Source organism: Camellia sinensis, chromosome 3, assembly GCF_055761805.1.
Source record: "Camellia sinensis isolate YWXY chromosome 3, ASM5576180v1, whole genome shotgun sequence".
NCBI classification, from domain to species: Eukaryota; Viridiplantae; Streptophyta; class Magnoliopsida; order Ericales; family Theaceae; genus Camellia; species Camellia sinensis.
Genome location: NC_138963.1, coordinates 216777443 through 216796438, shown reverse-complemented (window position 1 = coordinate 216796438; position 18996 = coordinate 216777443). Strand labels below are relative to the sequence as shown.

Here is an 18996-nt window from a genome sequence, read left to right as displayed (position 1 = left end):
CAAAATTGATCACTTTTGCCGACTAAAAGAGTTTAGTCGCCGAATATAAGGGTTTTAGCGACTAAAAGTCAGTTTAGTCGCCAAATATAGGGGTTTCAGCGTCTAAAGATTTTTTAGTAGCCAAAAGTGACAGTTTTTGGCGACTAAAATAATTTAGTAGCTAAAAGTATAGGTTTTGGCGACTAAAAAACAGTTTGGTCGCCGATTCTACGTGTTTTGCGACTAAAAACAGTTTGGTCGCTGAAAGTGAAGCTTTTTGGCTACTAAAAAAAAATTAGTAGCTAAAAACAGTCAATTGGCGACTAAAATTCAGTTTAGTAGCCAAAAGGGGACGTTTTTGGCAACTAAAAACAAGTTTAGTCGCCAAAATTGGTTATTTTTAGGCGGGAATGAATTTTTTTAGCGACTAAAAACTAATTAGTAGCCAAAACTATACAATTGGCGACTAAAAAATAGATTTAGTCGCCAAAAGTGATGTAATTTTTTTTTAGTAAATAATTTATTTTTTACATAAATTATATTGAATAAAAATAATTATTTTATATATATATATAGTTTTGTATTAATACCGATCAAAGTAATACATAAGTAATATATGTTGCATTTATATTCATGTAATGTTGTAATGGCATAGTAGGGAGAGTGTGTTGGTAAAGGTTTGGAATGTGGGATGGGTCGGTGGTTCAAATCTTGGAAACAGCAGAGGGTAAATTTTTTTTTCTGAAATATGCTTTCGGCGACTAAAAACAGTGGTCGCCAAAAGATTGACTATTGGCGACGAAAAGCTTAGTCGGCAAATGTATAAATAAAAAAATAATAATTCACTATTGGCGACAAAAAGATTAGTCGCTAAATGTATAATTTTCAAAAATGTAATTGACTATTGGCGACAAATGCTTTGGTCGCTGAAGACTAAAACTTTGCCGACTAAAACTTTTTTAGTCGCCAATACCTCCGCCGACCATCTATTCGTGACAAAACTGGCGACTAAAATATTTAGTCGGGAAAAGTGAAAAGTCGACTTTTGGCAACTAAAAATTTAGTCGCCAAAGGTATTTTTTCTTGTAGTGAAATTTTAAAATTACATAATTTTTGTGTTCAAATTTGAAACAAATTACATTGAAAAAAATTAAATATTGAATAAACTATTCCCTCCATCTCAAAATAATAGTTACTTTTAGAGAATCCAACTTTTTTTGATAGTACAATTATTATACTTTAAAAATATTGATTTTTTAAAATTACTTTTTGATAGTATATTTTTTAGAAAATATCAATTATTATAATTGTACTTTTTATACTGTTAATAAATTTAAAAGAATGACAAAATAGGAAATTTATATTATTTTAGTTTTTTATTTTTGAAAAAAGACTAATATTTTTAAATAATAAAAAATAGAATAAGAAACTAATATTGTGAGAGGAATGAAATATTATGAAGCTACATAACCATCTATTTATATTTCCTCAAATCTGATGAGAAGTCAACGTAAGATATGTTTGGAGGGTGGGAATGAAAGATAACAAGAAAAAAGTCCATGTCACCAATAATAATAGTTCGTATCAATGTCATTCGGATGTTTGAGTTCACGTGAAATGTTGTATATATAAAAAAGAGAAAGAAAAAGACAATATTTTAAGTTGTCAAGCTCACTTTAAGAAGAAAAAACAAAAAAGATAATAGAAAACTAACACATAAATGTCTCAAAATGTATGGTTTCCATGGAAGGGTGTGTGTGTGTGTGTGTGTGTGTGTGAGGTTTTGTTATTGCAACTGTGGTTGGTTACTCAAAGGCAGCAGAGACTGCAATTGTAGTTGTCGTGGTTGCTACAACTGATAAAGTCCGAGTTAGGTCGGTTGCTAATTTTGCATTGTGAACATCCAGTGATTCATGGAATTTGGTCGAGCCATGCTATTAGAAGGTCTAACTTCTCTTAAGTTTTGCAGCTGCAAGCTTCAAACGTTGAACTTCTCCAGTTAACGCTTCATTGAGAGCTGTTACACCAAACATAAAGTCAGTAAATATGACATTTTCATGGTGCTATTACAATTTAGGGTGTCAAATCATCAAAATGTTGAGCAGGTTGTCACAACCTGCTGTATTTTCTATAGCAGGACCCTCAATTAAATAAAGATTGGAGGCATGGAGCTAACAGAAGATTCTGGAACCTCCTAGAGAACTTAAGAAAGCAATGGACCTTTGTTAGGAATGGCAACGGGCCGGGGAGGGGCTGAGGATCACACTCCCCGCCCCCGATCCCCGATGGTAGAAATTTTATAGTCCCCGGCCCCGATCTCCGACGGGGAGCCTATTACCACCCCCGCCCCCGCCCCCGCCCCCTAACGGGGATCAGGTTTCCCCGGCCCCGAAGATTCCTCGGTCAAAAAAAAAAAAAAAACAAAAAAAACATAGATATTCAACAACAACAGATCTGAGCAACAACAACAACACACCCATACATCAAATATAACATATATATTCAACAAATCGAACAGACTGGAGCTCAGATGTAAAAAATAAAAAATCTGAAACATTTACAGAGAGAGAGAGAGGTCAAGAACAAGCACAAGAGTAAACAATGGCAGCCGAATCATTATCTTCCTCATCAGTCCCAGTTCTAAAAAATTAATACCCAACAGATATACCCAAAAGCATGAGAAAATATCCGATCGCCGAATTGAGCCCGAATAGAGCTGCTGTGGCCAGCCTCTTAGAGCTGTGGTTGCGACAGAGTTTGGAGAGGAGGGGGGTCTCGATCGACGGTTGAATTGAGGAAGAGGATGAGGGAGATCGGCGAGAGATCGGTGGGTAGAAGAGGGAGATCGGCGGGGAGAGATGAGGGAGATCGGCGAGAGATCGGCAGGGAGAGGAGGGAGATCGGCAGGGGGAGAGAGAGAGAGAGAGGCGGTGTGACTCACATTGTGTGAGAGGTTGTGTGTGTTTTAGGGTTTGGTTTATATATATATATATAGGGGTAAATAGTAATTTTACATTAGGGAAAGGAAGCCGGAGACGGTGCCGGGGACGAGGACAGGTACGTGGCTGAGACACTTATCCCCGTCCCCAGCCCGAAACTGATCGGGGATGAGTTTTGAATACCATCCCCGCCCCGTCGGGGATATTTTTCAGGGAAAAACCGCTCAAATCGGGGTCGGGGGGTCGGGTGCCCGTCGGACCGGGTTTAAATTGCCATCCCTAATGAGAGGGTAATTTGTAAACAAATTGGGCCGAGCTAGGAAGAGTCTTCTTTGGGAGCTGGGCCGCGTAATGGACCGAGATAAGGACTGGAGTATGGACGACGGGTAGCTCGGTCCCTTTTTATCTAAGTACCAAACTGGGCAAGGGCGTTGACCGAGCTACCTAAATACTAGGCCTAAGGGTTGGCCGAGGTGTTTGGTAAGACAGATGGCTGAGCTAGGTATAGCTCGGTCAATGCTTCTATTCCATTACTTAGTTGAGCACAGAGTCGAGGTAAAGATGACAGACGAAGTAAAGAAAGTTTTGTAGCAAACCGAGGTAACATCAATGGCGAGGGCCAAGCTGTGTATAGCTCGGCAGGGTGGCATTCGATAGATCGGCTTTCGATCACACAGTCCAAATGGAAGGGGACCGAGATAAGGCAGTTCGGTCAGGAATGTATAACCGAGGTAAAAGGGTTCAGCCACCTCACTTGGCTTGCAGTGATGAGACTCCTAGTAGGACTCTGCTAGGAGAGTTAGAGTCCTACTGGGATTGTGCAAACCATCTCACTTGGTTGGTAGTGAGTAGGAGTATGACTCCTAGGAGGACTCTGCTAAGAAGAGTACAGTCCTACTAGAATTGCGTAAACCATCTCACTTGGTTGATAGTGAGTAGGGTGTGTGATTCCTAGAAGGACTCTTACAAGGAGAGTTGGAAATTCTACTAGGATTGTGCCAAGTAAAGTTTATAAAAGCTCATGACCAGACCTATGTACAGGTATCCCAATTCTTACTCTAGAATACACAGAGCTTATTGTCTATTGTCTAGTTACTGACTTAGGCATCGGAGGGGTTTCCGGCACACACCCGCCGGTTAGCTCACGTTTGTGTTTTCAGGTGGTAAAACAACGTTGTTTGGAGGAGTGCAAACTTGATCAACAGGATCATACAAGAAAAATTATTTCATGCTCGTACAATTGGCGCCGTCTGTGGGAATTTCATAAAGTGCAAAACCTCTTGATCAAGTTTTCCTCTTTAGTTTAAAGCAATGGCGCACAATGAAGACTTGCTGCAATCTGCTATTGATGGGCAAACACCGGAAGGGGGTGAGAGATGTGAAGGTTTACTTTCTATCCCATCTATGGCAGAATTAGATCCCCAGTGAAGGAATCCACGAAGAGAAGCAAGAGAAAGACAGGGCTCAAGTCCACATCGCTCTCAAAGCCCTGATAGACAAAGGCAGAAGATGGATCCTCAGGTTCTCGAAGATCGTGTAAGGGAGCAAGACGAAGTAATAAGAAGAATGTCGGCTGACATAGAGACGATGGAGCACCAGATAAAAGGCAACACACACTCTTGCCACTCAGAAGATCGTGACAGACAAGTCACACTATCACAAACTGAATGTAGAAGCCTCAGGTCTAGCGATACACAATCAAAGACTTCCAGGACACGCTACTCCAGGCCTGAGAGAATGAAGACTGAAAGGGCTCGAAGGATAAAAGACACTCAGGCTCGCGACCCTCGCAAAGTCTCCGCACTACAACGATTGGTTCCTAGAACACATGGAAGTGTTGAGGTTGGAATTCCAGAGCCATGCCTTGCCTACGAACTAGCAGACAAAGCATTAGCAAGGTTGCAGAGCTCATCGTTCTTTCCGACAATAGAGAACGCACCATTACCCTCAGCCTTGGTGACCTGGGTTTAACGTGGTTTGAGAGGTTGCCAGAAGGTAGCATAGCTTCATGGGCGCAACTAGCGGAGACATTTGTGACCAAATTCAGAACGAACACCAAGGCGGAGTTCGGCACAAACAGCGATGTCGAACAGAACACCTTCGACAAAAGTTAGCACGGTTGACAAGAAGGACTAACCAAGTAAAAAATCTTTGCCCAACTGGGGGCAAAGTGGGTTGGCAGGATTGACTAACTCTTTCTACATAAAATCAGAGTTGGCCGGAATAACCAACTTTGAGCTCTCTTCAGCTAGGATTAGGATCTAGACTGAAGAGGTTGGCTGGAAAAATCAACACTTCTCCTAAGCCGAGGATAAGGATCCAGGTTGCAGGACGTTTGGCTGGAAAAACCAAACACTTCGCTCAGAGTTGGCCGGAATAACCAACTTTGAGTTCTCTTCAGCTAGGATTAGGATCTGGGCTGAAGAGGCTGGCTGGAAAAACCAACACTTCTCCTAAGCCGAGGATAAGGATCCAGGCTGCAAGACGTTTGGCTGAAAAATCCAAACACTTTGCTCAGAGTTGGCCGGAATAACCAACTTTGAACTCTCTTCAGCTAGGATTAGGATCTTAGCTAATGAGGTTCGCTGGAAAAACCAACACTTCGCCTAAGCCGAGATAAGGATCTAGGTTGCAGGAAGTTGGCAGGTTTGACCAACAAGTCTTTGCCCTACTAGGGGGCAATCAAGAGGTTTGGCAGGAATGACCAAGCATTTAGCTCTTCTTCAAGCCGAGATAAGGATCCGCGGTGAAGAAGGTTGGCAGGAATAACCAACATTTAGCTCTCCTAAGCCGAGATGAGGATTTAGGCTACAGGAAGTTGGCAGGTTTGACCAATAAATTTTTGAACTCTTTGGCTGGGATGATGGTTACCTCGGCCAAAGCAGGTTGGCAGGTATGACCAATAAAATTTTTGGAACTCTTTGGCCGAGATGATGGTTACCTCGGCCAAAGTAGGTTGGCAGGTTTGACCAACAAATTTTTTGAACTCTTTGGCCGGGATGATGGTCACCTTGGCCAAAGCAGGTTGGCAAGTATGACCAACAAAATTTTTTGAACTCTTTGGCCAGGATGATGGTTACCTCGACCAAAGCAAGTTAGCAGGTATGACCAACAAAATTTTTGGAACTCTTTGGCCGGGATGATGGTTACCTCGGCCAAAGCAGGTTGGCAGGTTGGCAGGTTTGACTAACAAACTTTTGAACTCTTTGACCGGGATGATTGTTACCTCGGCCAAAGTAGGTTGGCAGGTTTGATCAACAAATTTTTGAACTCTTTAGCCGGGATGATGGTTACCTCGACCAAAGTAGGTTGGCAGGTTTGACCAACAATTTTTTTCCTAGACCAAGATAGTTATCTCGGCCAAAGCAGATTGGCAGGTTTGACCAACAAATTTTTTCCTGGACCGAGATGGTTATCTCGGCCAAAGCAGGTTGGCAGAGTTAGTATAAACCGAGTTAGTCTACTCGGCGAGACACAGAAAGAACGACTCGCCATACGATTGCAAACTCGAAGGATATATACGTTGAAGGCAAAAAAGCAAGGCTATTCAAATTTTCGGCATGACGGTGGTAACAGGAGAACAAGGATTTTGGGGGTACGCCATATATCCTAGGAATGACGTCGTACCAGATTAGTGGAATAACATGTTGAGCAACTGACAAGGCTTATTGGGGGCCGAACAAACTTTTTAGCTCGGCAGAGTGGGGGCGTTCTTAGCTCGGCTGGAGGAAAAATAATCACAATCATGCTACGCAGATGGATTTAAGGGGCAATTGAGAGGGTAATTTGTAAACAAATTGGGCCGAGCTAGGAAGAGTCTTCTTTGGGAGCTCGGCCGAGATAAGGGCCGGAGTATAGACGACGGGTAGCTCGGTCCCTTTTTATCTGAGTACCAAATTGGGCAAGAGCGTTGACCAAGCTACCTAAATACTAGGCCCAAGGGTTGGCCGAGGTGTTTGGCAAGACAAATGGCCGAGCTAGGTATAGCTCGGTCAATGCTTCTATTCTATTACTTAGTTGAGCACAGAGTCGAGGTAAAGATGACAGCCGAAGTAAAGAAAGTTCTGTAGTAAACCGAGGTAACATCAATGGCAAGGGCCGAGCTGTGTATAGCTCGGCAGGGTGGCATTTGATAGATCGGCTTTCGATCACACGGTCCGAATGGCAGGGGACCGAGATAAGACAGTTCGGTCAGGAATGTATAACCGAGGTAAAAGGGTTCAGCCACATCACTTGGCTTGCAGTGATGAGACTCCTAGTAGGACTCTGCTAAGGAGAGTTAGAGTCCTACTGGGATTGTGCAAACCATCTCACTTGGTTGGTAGTGAGTAGGGTGTGTGATTCCTAGAAGGACTCTTATACGGAGAGTTGGAAATCCTACTAGGATTGTGCCAAGTAAAGTCTATAAAAGCTCATGACCAGACCTATGTACAGGTATCCCAATTCTTACTCTAGAATACACAGAGCTTATTGTCTATTGTCTAGTTACTGACTTAGGCATCGGAGGGGTTTCCAGCACACACCCGCCGGTTAGCTCACGTTTGTGTTTTCAGGTAGCAAAGCAACGTTGTTTGGAGGAGTGCAAACTTGATCAACAGGATCATACGAGAAGAATTATTTCGTGCTCGTACACCTAACCTTTGTACATATACCTAAATGTTGTAGATATTTGTATAGATATTTCTAAGGAGAATTCTAGAGCCCTCTTGTAGGAATAAGGAAAGCTTTCATAAAGTTTCTCTATAGTTCTTTTCTTGTATATTCTAAAATGTTCTAGAGAAGGCATAAGTTGCCTATAAATAAGAGATAGGCTCATTTGCTCCAAATCCACAATCCAAGACTTGTACATTTTCTCCAAAATAAATACGAGAGAACTCTTTAAACTCTCTTTCTTTTGTTGCAATTCTCTTAGGTTAGGTTGATTTAGCATCATCAAGTAAGACTTATGATTGTCTAAGTATCGCACTGATTACTTGGAAACAACCTATTCCGTGACAAGACGCTTAGTATGCATTGTTATGATAGAAAATTAACAAACGAGCAAAAATTGAAAAAACTACGTCATGTGATATATTTACCTTTAAGCTACACAAACAATATTCAACACAAGATTGCAGATAAACAAGTGCATCAACATTGATTCCATGACAATTATGTTCCCGTGTTACTGCTGCTAAACAAGAAGTTGCTCTATTATGCTCTAACAACTTTCCAAAAGTATAAATCAAATAAATAATGCAGCTATTTAAGAATATTTAGTGAAGCAAACAAACGATTCAACAATATTCATGTTGCTTACACAAAACTAGCAAACATACAAATTAAGACCCTTTACCATAACTTTGGTGACCTACAAAATGTGAGCACATATATTTATTTATTCATTTTACTTTCTTGAGTGAAATCATATTATACTTAATAAATTATAATTGAATTATTGCAGTTGTGTTTGCCACGAAGTAGTACTAGTTAGGGCTAGGTGTACGGTTATCTGACCCGCACAACCTGTCATACCCTACCTGACCCGTACACCTATGAGCGGTTTCACAAACGTAATAGAGTCGAATGCGGCTTGGAATATATCAATTTTGCGGTTTGCGAATGGGTTGCGGGTTTAACCCGCACTAGCCACAATCGTCCGCACTTAATTTTTTTTTTTTTGGAAAAACCTGGACCGTTCATCTATATTCTATCTATGTAGATATTTAGATATTTTTGCCCAAACAAAACCAATTGAGAAACCCTAATCTCTCAAAATATCTGAGAACACTGAGTAGCTTTCTTCTTATGTCACTCTCTCTCATTTTTCATCTGCGCAACTCGCACCGATCGACTTTTGCAAGATCAACTCTCTCTCATCGGCAACTCTCAAATAAGAACTCTTTCTGTCTCTGTTCGCTCTCTCTTCTCGATCTGTGATTTGTTTTTAGGCAATCAGATCTGTCTCACTCTCTCTCGTTATTCATCTGCGCAGCTCGCACCAATCGACCTTCGCAAGATCGATTCTCTTTCTCTCGCAACTTACAGGCAGGGACTCTTTCTCTCTCTGTCTCTGTCTCGCTCTCTCTCCTCGATCTGTGATTTTTTTTAGGCAATTAGATTTGTCTCACTCTCTCTTGTTTTTCATCTGCACAACTCGCACCGATCTACCTTCGCAAGATCGACTCCCTCTCTCCGGCAACTCTCAAGTAAGGACTCTTTCTGTCTTTCTCTCTCTCTCTCTCAAATCTATCTCACTCTCTCTTGTTTGAAATTGTTTAAATTTTTTAAAATTGAATTTGTTTAGATTCTGTTTAATTGAATCTAAAATTTAATTTGTTAGGCAATCTCTGAGTTTTTGTTTTTGTTTTTTTTTGTTTTTTTTTTTTTTGAGTTTTCTATTATTGAATTTTATTTAGAGGGTGATGTGGTGTGTGGGTTTGATCTTTGTACTTAGGAGAATTGAATCTGTTTAGATTCTTTATATTTATGGATTGTACAGAACATTGAATTTGTTATTGAATTTTAATAGAATCTATTATTGAAATTGAATCAGATCTGTAGCAACAGATCTTAAGTTTATTTGTTTATTTATTTTTTAAACTAGCTATTTTATTTCTTCATATAGTTGAATCTGTTATTAAATTTTAGAAGTGGATTGAATCTGAATTTTGCTATTCTGTTATTTTTTAAATTGAATTCTGCTATTCTGTTACTTACTCTGTTAATTACTTACTCTGGGTGTTAATAAATCTATTTTTTTTTTGGAATCTGAATGAAATTGAATCTGAAATTGAAGATTATGAAGATTGAAGATTGAAGATTAAAGTTTATTTTTCAGTTTGTTTTTGTGCAGGGTTCATCAACCAAATACATCAAATTGGAATTTTTGAAAGTTGGATGTGGATTCATTTAAGTTTGAGATCTTGTAAATATTTTTATTTTATTTTATGGATTTGATTTGAATGAAGCTTGATAACAGTTTTTTTTCCCTTCTTTTTCTTATTGCATTTTATTTTGGATGAATGTAAAAATTAATAAAGAATTACTTTTAAGTAAGCTAAGGATTTCGAATGATTTTATTTTAATTGTATTGTTGGGTAGTAAGCATCTAGCAAATGAGATTGATGATCTAGTTTAGGATTTTGAAAGATGTGCTTGTGTTAGTTTATGATTTAATTTAGGATTTTGAATGATTTGTTTGTATTAGGAATTGATTTTGTTGTATTTTTAATTTTATAAGTTTTAATTCATTAATCATTAATGTTGGAACATTTTAGAATAAATTTAGAAAAAGGTCCCAAAAAAATATTTACAAAATAGGGGGAAAAAGTGGCTCAAAAATATTTTTTTAAAGAAAAAAGTCTAATCCGCAAACTGCCCCGCAACCATCCGCACATCCGCGAACCCTATTCGCACAAACCGCAAACCGTACTGCAGGCGGTTGTGAGTTGATTTTTCCCCAAACCGCATAGGTATGGACGGGTCCAAATCGACCCATAAACCGCTTAAATCCGAACTGCGACCACCCTTAGAAATAGTACACAGTTGCCCATGCCAGCCTTCAAGGGCCTAGCACAACACCGATGGTTAGGTGTCACATCACTAGGTAGTATGCACTGCCAAAGTAGCCCCCAAGCAGGCAGCAGCATGCCATCGATAGCAGGACTTGCATACCAATGCCACAAACCAGGGCTTGTCATCATAACCTACTGAGTTGCCTATACAAAATCTCCATCAAAAGAGGGTTGAAGGACATGAGGCTAATGGAAGATTTCGGAACATCCCGAAAGGTTTTAGATAATACAAGAATATTGTACACCATTTTAGAACTTCTATGTAATATTCTAGAATAGACTCTAAATAATTCTAAAAATGTTGTGAAATGTCCTAATAGGATTGCACACATAACATTAATTGGACATTTTTAGATTGTTACTAGGAAAACTAGGTTGCCTATATAAAAATGAGGCCTTATTTGGCCAAACTACTCCGGACTTGGCCTAGTGGTGTAGACATCCCATTTTTGACCGTCCTCGAGACTTGGATGTCATCGTTTGAACACTCGATGATTACCCATGTTCGTGTTCGTCTTGAGTTCTCGAAGGTCTCGGCTACGCGCCTTGCCTCAGGATCTCTTAACTCGACTGTTTTGTGCTTGGTTGGACCAAACACTTGTTAGTTTTTGCTTTGGAGGGTAGAGAATGACTTGTTTGCCAGTCCCTAAACCCACCAGCCCTGTTTTCTTTCCACCGGCCATTGGTGATGGCCGGTCGGCACCTTTGATGGTCGGTCGACACCTTTTGTGGTCGGTCGGCCAACTTTATTGGCCGATTAGCCACTTTTTCTGGCCGAGACCTTCTCTTGAGGGGGTTTGAACCTTTTGAACCCTTGGTTCTAGCTTCTTGAGGAAGCTTGAACCTTTTGAACCCTTGTTCTAGCTTCTCCAAGAAGTTTGAACCTTTTGAACCCTTGGTTCTAGCTTCTTGAGGAAGCTTGAGCTTGAACCCTTGTCTAGCTTCTCCAAGAAGCTTGGCCCCTTTACCTTAGCTTTCCTTAGAAGCTTGCCCCCTTTGACCCTTTTGCCTTAGCTTCTCCAAGAAGCTTAGGCATTTTGCCTTACTCTATAAATAGAGGGCCTCTCCTCCCATTTCAAGGGTTGAAAAATCTGATATATAAGATATATATATCACTCTCTCTCCATATCTCCCTCTCTCTCTACATTTGGGTGTGTTAGAGGGTTCAAAAAGGTCTTGTTCTTGGCCTATTGCACACCACTTCATAGCCACACACTTCCATCATCACTTGGAGGTTCTTGGAGCTTGTTTTCAGAGGTTGAGGGTTGCATTTTTGGGTCTAAAGGCTGCTGGTTCTTGCTAGTCTTCAAGGGTTACACTTCTTACCCTCTTTATTTCTCGTTTTTGCACACACTTTTAGCCTTACTTAAAAGCATATTTGGGCTTTGTCATAGACTGAAAAAAGTCTTATTTTGAACTCCTTTTGAAGTTTTTTTAAGATCACTTTTGTGTTTGGGGTCATTTACCCCCTCTTAGGCCTTGTTTGGCCTCATTTTGTGCTATTTTTGGTGAGCTTCGGAACCACCTTGTTTGGGCCTCCTCACCACTGAAATCCCTCAAGATTTCAGTGGTGAGGATGGTGTCTTAAGGTCCTAATAAGGAGAGGTTCATCCCCTCTCTTTGTTGTCTTCAAAATGTGCCATTTTAGCCTCATGTGTGAGCACCATTCTTGAGTTCATGTTGGCCATGTTTTAAGTGTTATTTGTGCTTATTTTGCCATGATATAGCACTATTTTTACTTGGTTTAGACACACCATGCTTGCTTTGCATACTTGTCTTGTAATGCCATGATTTTCCTTAACATACTTTATGCTTTGAGCCTTGTTTCTAGCATGTTTTTGGCTTAGCTTTGTGAAGTTTTTATGCTTGTTTTGATGTGCTTGAGGACTGTTTTTGGTCATTTAGGTCATCCATGCTTTGCTTTGTATAGCTACCATGTAATTCCCCTTGTAGGCCTTAAGTATCGGACCCTCTAGCATGCTATCCTTGCATCATTTTAGTGGTTTAGAACCACTTGTCATGTCATTTCAGTCCTTGTGGTATGCTTGTATGCTTGCATTTGATGCCCCTTTAATACTTTATAAGGTTGGTGTTTCATGCTCCATGTTTGTGCTATTGTGTATGCCTTTAGGATTAGATCATTTAGATGCCATCTAAGTGATTTTTGGGGCTTAATTTGGCATGATTTGGGACTGTTTTGATTCACTTTGATCATTTGCTTCATGTGTCATATGATCATAGTTTAAGTCCTTGGGCTTGGATGCATGCTTTGCTTGCATTGGTAGGTTGATTTGGCATCATCTTCTACATGTTTTTCAAAGCTTATCATGTATGCTATGTGCCAATGTTTGCCCCCTTTTAAGTATGCTTGAAAGTTGCTTCTATATGCTTAGATATTCAACCATGTTTGCATGTATGTTTGTATGCTTAGGTACTTGGCTCATGACATTTTGTTGCATGTTTAAATGGTGTTGCATTTAGCATGCATTTCTTGCTAAGTTGCCTAACATGTTACATGCCTTGCATGTGTACATGGTTAAGATTACACTTTGCATGTTTGCTAACTTGCATACTTGCCCTCATGTTCATGTTGCATACTTAGCCTCCATGCCTAGGTTGCATTGCATAGAGCATGCATGCTTTGCCTCTTGAATTGAGTATGATAAAGGTTGGGCTTTATGTGTTTATTTGGTTTGCACGTCATTTGAAATCAAAATGCACAACTTGGTTTCTTGGGCCATCATGCATTGAAATGCGCGATTGGTGGTCCGAGAATCGAGTACCACCTCCCTTTGAGTCATAAACATGATAGGGGGTGTGTTGGTGCACACATTTGCTTGAAATGCATTGACATGCCTTGTTTTGCCCTCTGCTGCTGTCAAAACAGGTTTCTGCAGGAAGATATGGCCGGTCGACCATCTACAGTGCCGATCGACCAAACATTTGTGTCCGATATCAATATCCATGGTCGATGGATGGCCGGTGGCCTTTACCCTTGGCCGGTGACCTTCCACAGTGCTCAGAATGTGGTTTAGAAGCATCCTGGAGACTTATGCAGTTTTCAGAGGTGCAAAACAGTGTAAACAGAGGCAACAATGGCATGGCATTAGATTTATGGGCGAAGTCAATCCGAGCATGCGTGCATCCCTCTTCCCGAGGCCTTTTACCGCTTTCCTTAGCTTAATTGATTTGTTAATTAATTAGGTGGTCTGTAAATTATTTAATTAGCTTGTAGATTAATTAAATTGTATTATACTTTTGGTCCTTCCGAGCGAGGGCGAATTTGTAATAAGCGTGCGTGTGTGTGATGCATGTCTTTCAATCCCCACTTCTTTCTCCCTTTTACTTACCTGCTTTTGATGGTTAGTATTAGGACATATTTCAATTAGCATCCTTATGCTATGCATGCGTGAATCCATTCATTTGTATTGCATGCACCGGGCTCGGCGTATCATACTAATTGCATAGTATCTCAAATCTAACTTGAATACATGTTATCTGTGCATTTCACATGCCATCCATAGATTAGCCGAGCCTATTCTAGTGACATTCTGTATGTGATGCATTAGCCATTTTAACATGAACTAGGATCATGCATGATTACTAACTAGTTTCTTATTTCGGCTCGGAGTACACTGTGAGTATTTATGCTTTAGCATCTCGCATGAGTGTGAATGTCAACATGATAGCATGCTTACCATGTGGCTATATGCTTATGTGATATAACTGCATGAATGCCTGTGGGTGAAGGTTGGATTGTTTGAATTGGGATAATTCATCGAAATCCGTATTTTAGCCTACTCGCGAGTAGCAAAATTCAAACCATTTTCCAAACAAACGGAAATGCGATGCTTTGTTCCGACTTAGGCAATTTAGTCTATACTTGTTTTGCTGTGCGCATCACATAAGTAATTCTAGGTTAATAACCGGATTAGGAACACATAATGCTTTCAAAACAAGATATCACGGTTAGTAGAGGCCGATCTTTGATCGAGCGAGAGGGGGTGCTCATAGCTGACATTCCCCAATCGTATCCAAGTTCCCGAGTCAAGGCAACTTTGGTAATGACGGACACGTGGCCTTTGGCACCGAGTTAGGGTTTCTTAAATTTTCCAAAATAAAATATTTAGGTGGCCACTCTATATCTGGCAAAACAGTCCATGTTTGGCACTTCTTTTCTAAAAATCTGTTTTCCAAAACGATTTGCCGGATTTGGACTCTTTGGTTCAAGTTAAGAACCGTGACAATTTGAGAGTCCTGAACTGTAGTGAACCCAAAGCGAACAGAACGGAACTCATTCTCTCGGGGCGTTCGAGGACGTCTACAAGTGGGTACAGCTTAGGCCTGGGGATATGCTTCCTTCAGGTTTTAAGTTCAAATTTTATTAGGTGTTATTAACGCCCGCAGGCTCAAAAAACAAAGCAATGTATATTCTATTATATGTAATATTCTAGAATAGTCTCTAAATAATACTAAAAATGTTATGAAAGGTCCTAAGAGGATTGCACACATAACATTAATTAGACATTTTTAGATTGTTACTAGGAAAGTTTGGTTGCCTCTATAAAAATGAGGCAACATTTGGCCAAACCACCCAGGGGTTGGCTTAGTGGGTACAACTTAGACCTGGGGGTGCGCTCCCTTCAGGTTTTAAAATCTACTTTCATTAGGAATTATTAACTCCTTGGGTCATGCCCGCAAGCTCAAAAAGCAAAGCAATCTCCAAGAGCTTCTTTTTTTATAAAGTATTTCCTCATGTAATTTTGAACTAAAATGTTACCATTAGTTTTTCTATCCAAATTAACGGAACGTGTATCACACACACTATTTATTTTTTTAAGAGTAGTTTGATTTTCTAAAAAATAAAGTGAAATTCATACAACAAAAATATAATTTTACCCACATTTTCTCCAAATCTAAAATTAGATTAATATGTTAATTTAAATATAATTAAGGATTGATCTAAAATATAAAATATAATTAAACAGTTGATTTAAGACATAATTAAATAAAAATATAAATAAATAATAATTAACAATTAATCTAAAATATAATCAAATTAATATGTTAGGAATTACAATAAATAATTAAGAAATTAGAATTAATTGTGATCTAAAATATAATTATATTAGTATCAAATTAAAAATTTAAGAATTATGATAAATAATTAAATATTTAGGATTATTTGTGATTTAAAATATAATTAAATTAAAATTAGAATAAGAAGTTAAGAATTACAATACATAATTAAGAATTTATAATTAATTGTAATTTAATTGAATTAAAAATAGGCACTATAAATTATATGTATGAGAAAGGAGAGAGAAAGAAAATAATAAAAAAAATTAAAGAATTTGAAGGTATTATTGTCATTTCATATCTATAGTTAACAGTGTTAACAATTGCATTTTAATTTAAAACTATATGGGATTTCTATGTTTGACGTATAGGAAGGTAAAAATGACCTAGAACGCCTCTACATATTAGAAGCAAAACAGACATAGATATAACAAAAATGCTACGTTTGCCACCTTCAATATACACCTCGTGTGTTAACTCATCATTGGTGTAATGAGTCTTACCCTTCATGTTTATGTCAAATGATGTGTTAACACATGAGATGATAAATTGAAAGTAATATACAAAGCTGATAAGTATAACATTGTTCAATATACAGTGAAGAAGAAAATTAATTACCATCTTTGAGTTGTGCCTGTTGTTCCATAGCTTGAAGGCGAAATTTCAACTCATTGTTCTGACTTGTAAGCCCAGCAGACTCTCTCTGGATGCAAAAACATGACCAAAACAATTCACCAAAACAAATAAGAGGTACGAGAGGAGGAACATTAGAGACACTAGGAAATGCATTACCTGTAAAAGTGTAACCTGTGCGGACAGTTTAGTAGCTTCTGTTTCCAGAGTTTGCACGTTATGTTCCAACTCTGAGATGTATCGCATCTTCCGTTCCTTGGAACGTGCAGCTGATTGCCGATTAGCCAATATCCTGAGAAAATCATAAATATTTTAAGGATAAGCAACAAGATACAAGTATGCAGATGAAAAAAGTTGTAACTACAACAACCTCTTAACACGTTTGGGGTCTGATAATGCAATTTCAGCAAGTTTGTCATTTGCCATAATCTTTTTCAGCTCAGCTCCATTGAATTCGCCATTTCCAAACTCCAAACTGAACTTCGCCGAGTTCATATCCATAGAATTAGAAGGTGAGTACGGAACAAACTGAGTTCCCAATGAAAGGGGCAACTTTGGCGATTCCTCAGCAATATTCATATTTCCCATAAAACTATCAATTGAAATACTTCTGAAGTGCCGCGTATTTGAAAGACCTAAACCTCCTCCATGGATGGTGTTGGGTTTTCCCTTCAAGCTGCTTTCTACCTCATTATCACTACCATCACCGCCACGTGTCTTTGTTCGACTGGACCTGCTATCCATGTCCTTTTCCTCAATACCAGAAGAGTTCAATGGATCAGCGCTGCCCAAATTCATAAAAGCATTAAACAAGTCATCCCCAACATCTCCCTCTAATTTCCCCTCAACCATCACTCCTTTTTTGTAAGTGCAATCTATATCCAAATTCATTTCTTGTTTCACAGAATGAATTGGCTTATCATCCCTATCAAAAACTCCATGACCGCTTATGGGTATCAATTGTGGGGAAGATTGAATCATAGCAGAGAATCCTAATGGCATATCACTGTTGGATCGGCGGTGCCATTTATGAGACGAAAGTGAAAGGGATGAAGCACCTTGATCATCCATTGGTACATCTTCAATAATCAATTCTGAGGTTGGTGATGGCTCGCGATTAGAAAGGAGGTTTAGTAATGGAGGGAAACAATTCATTGAAGAGAACAATGCAGGCTGAGACAAAGATCTTGAATGACCAAGTGTTTGATTAATGGGTTGCTGAGAAGTTGGTGTCATTTGACAATGAGAAGGCTTTGGAGGGATGTCTGACATCTTGGGATTGCTCTCAGGACTCACATTTTGACACTAAATTGATGCACATTTTGAATTGGGTTTTTCACAAACCACAAACACTGGTTTCAGATATGTATCAAAACTCAAAGCTCTCAAATTCAGCTCAAATGAACTTGTTTCTCTATCTGTAATGTAATTAGAAACTAATCAATGAAACAATTACAGTAATGTGGAGAGAATCTAGTTTGAATTCATATATATATATATATATATATCAAGTAGAGTTTGAATGTACCTGATTATGATGGCTAATTACTTGGGAGAAGTATAGAGTCTTTTGTACATGCAATGAACAAACCAGAGAGAGAGAGAGAGAGAGAGCAATGACAACCAAAAAAAATGAGGGGATTTAAAGCCGGCCATATTTCCTCTTTAGACATGGCGGTGATTTCACTAAATTTGGCAGAGACAAGATATGGCTATTTTTGATACAGTCTGTGAGAACAATAATTATACCATCATCATATTTTTATATGTTATTTTATTTGTCAATACAAATATAATAAATATTGGGAAACTACACATCCATAAGGTTTGTACAAAATATTTATAGACTAATGAAAAAGTTTATGATCTAAATATTAATGTTTATAAAAATTTTCATTGATTTGATTTTTTTGTTTTAAAACATGTGTTGATGTATAATTTTCTTATAATATTTATGTAAGAGTGGTGATAGAGGGCTCTAAAAATAGAGTACTAAATTGAGATCTACTTATATGGCAATGAGAAAAAAAATAAAAAAGAAGAAGGCCAAAACATCAGATCAATAGATGGACTCTACCCATTAGAGCTCTTAATTTAGAGCTCTCAAACATTTTTTATTTATGTAATGAGTCATACCACTCATATATATATATACACATAACATTGCTTATAATTATTATTATTATTTTTACAATTTATCTCATAACAATGCATATTTACATTATATTTTCAAAGTAAAAAGTCAAGAAATTATAAAATGCTATTTGAAATTTTATTTAAAATAAGATGGACTATACTTAAAATTAATTTGATTCATGCATTTTATTTTTTTACTAATTTGTCAAATAACTTTTCCCCATAGCTTTTTGTAAGTTGACATTTTTAAAAATGTCTTCCTCAATTTTTTAGTAATCAAACTTTTTATATTATTTAAATTATTCTTCTATTATCGTAAAATGTAAATAAAAATTATATCAATTTTTTAAAAATAATTTTAGAGTGATGTGTTATATAATTAAGATTTAATTTTCAAATATAAAAAATTATTTTAAAATCATCAACATTAAATTTCAATCATACAATATATTACTTTTTTTTTTTTTAATTGCTTTAAAAAATTCATGCTGTGCATGTTCGATTTTTTTTTTTTTTTTTTTTTTTTTTGGGGAAAACAGACAAAACATGGGAACACATGGAAAGTTCCGAAGAACTCCAGCTCTCGCTATCTCAGTACCGGCCAGAAGGCACCAATGTTATGCGCTTCGACAATCTTGAGAATAATATGAAGAAAAAACGAATAAAATAAGAAA

General features: G+C 38.2%; 1 protein-coding gene across 2 annotated transcripts; it reads right to left on the bottom strand.

Moving 5' to 3' along the window:
• Nucleotides 1-1541: 1541 nt before the first annotated feature.
• On the bottom strand, nucleotides 1542-18903 carry LOC114286662 (bZIP transcription factor 29). 2 transcript variants are annotated; one of them, XM_028229834.2, is made up of 5 exons: nucleotides 17715-18903; nucleotides 16557-17604; nucleotides 16346-16478; nucleotides 16172-16256; nucleotides 1542-1996 (listed from the first exon to the last, which is right to left on the bottom strand). In XM_028229834.2, exons 2-5 carry the CDS (start codon nucleotides 17456-17458, stop codon nucleotides 1926-1928), a joined length of 1191 nt encoding a protein of 396 aa, XP_028085635.1. In that variant the 5' UTR covers nucleotides 17459-17604; nucleotides 17715-18903; the 3' UTR covers nucleotides 1542-1925. The 2 variants fall into 2 exon arrangements, with proteins under 2 accessions (XP_028085635.1, XP_028085636.1); XM_028229835.2 differs by having other exon boundaries at nucleotides 16557-18258.
• Between the last annotated feature and the right edge of the window lie 93 nt (nucleotides 18904-18996).

Excerpts from the sequence above, each read along its gene's own strand:
- LOC114286662 (XM_028229834.2), bottom strand. The coding sequence starts at position 17,458 with ATGTCAGACATCCCTCCAAAGCCTTCTCATTGTCAAATGACACCAACT. Across the intron at positions 16,257-16,345 it reads CACAGGTTACACTTTTACAG|AGAGAGTCTGCTGGGCTTAC; the intron begins GTAATGCATTTC and ends TTTTGCATCCAG. Across the intron at positions 1,997-16,171 it reads ACAGGCACAACTCAAAGATG|CTCTCAATGAAGCGTTAACT; the intron begins GTAATTAATTTT and ends TTGGTGTAACAG.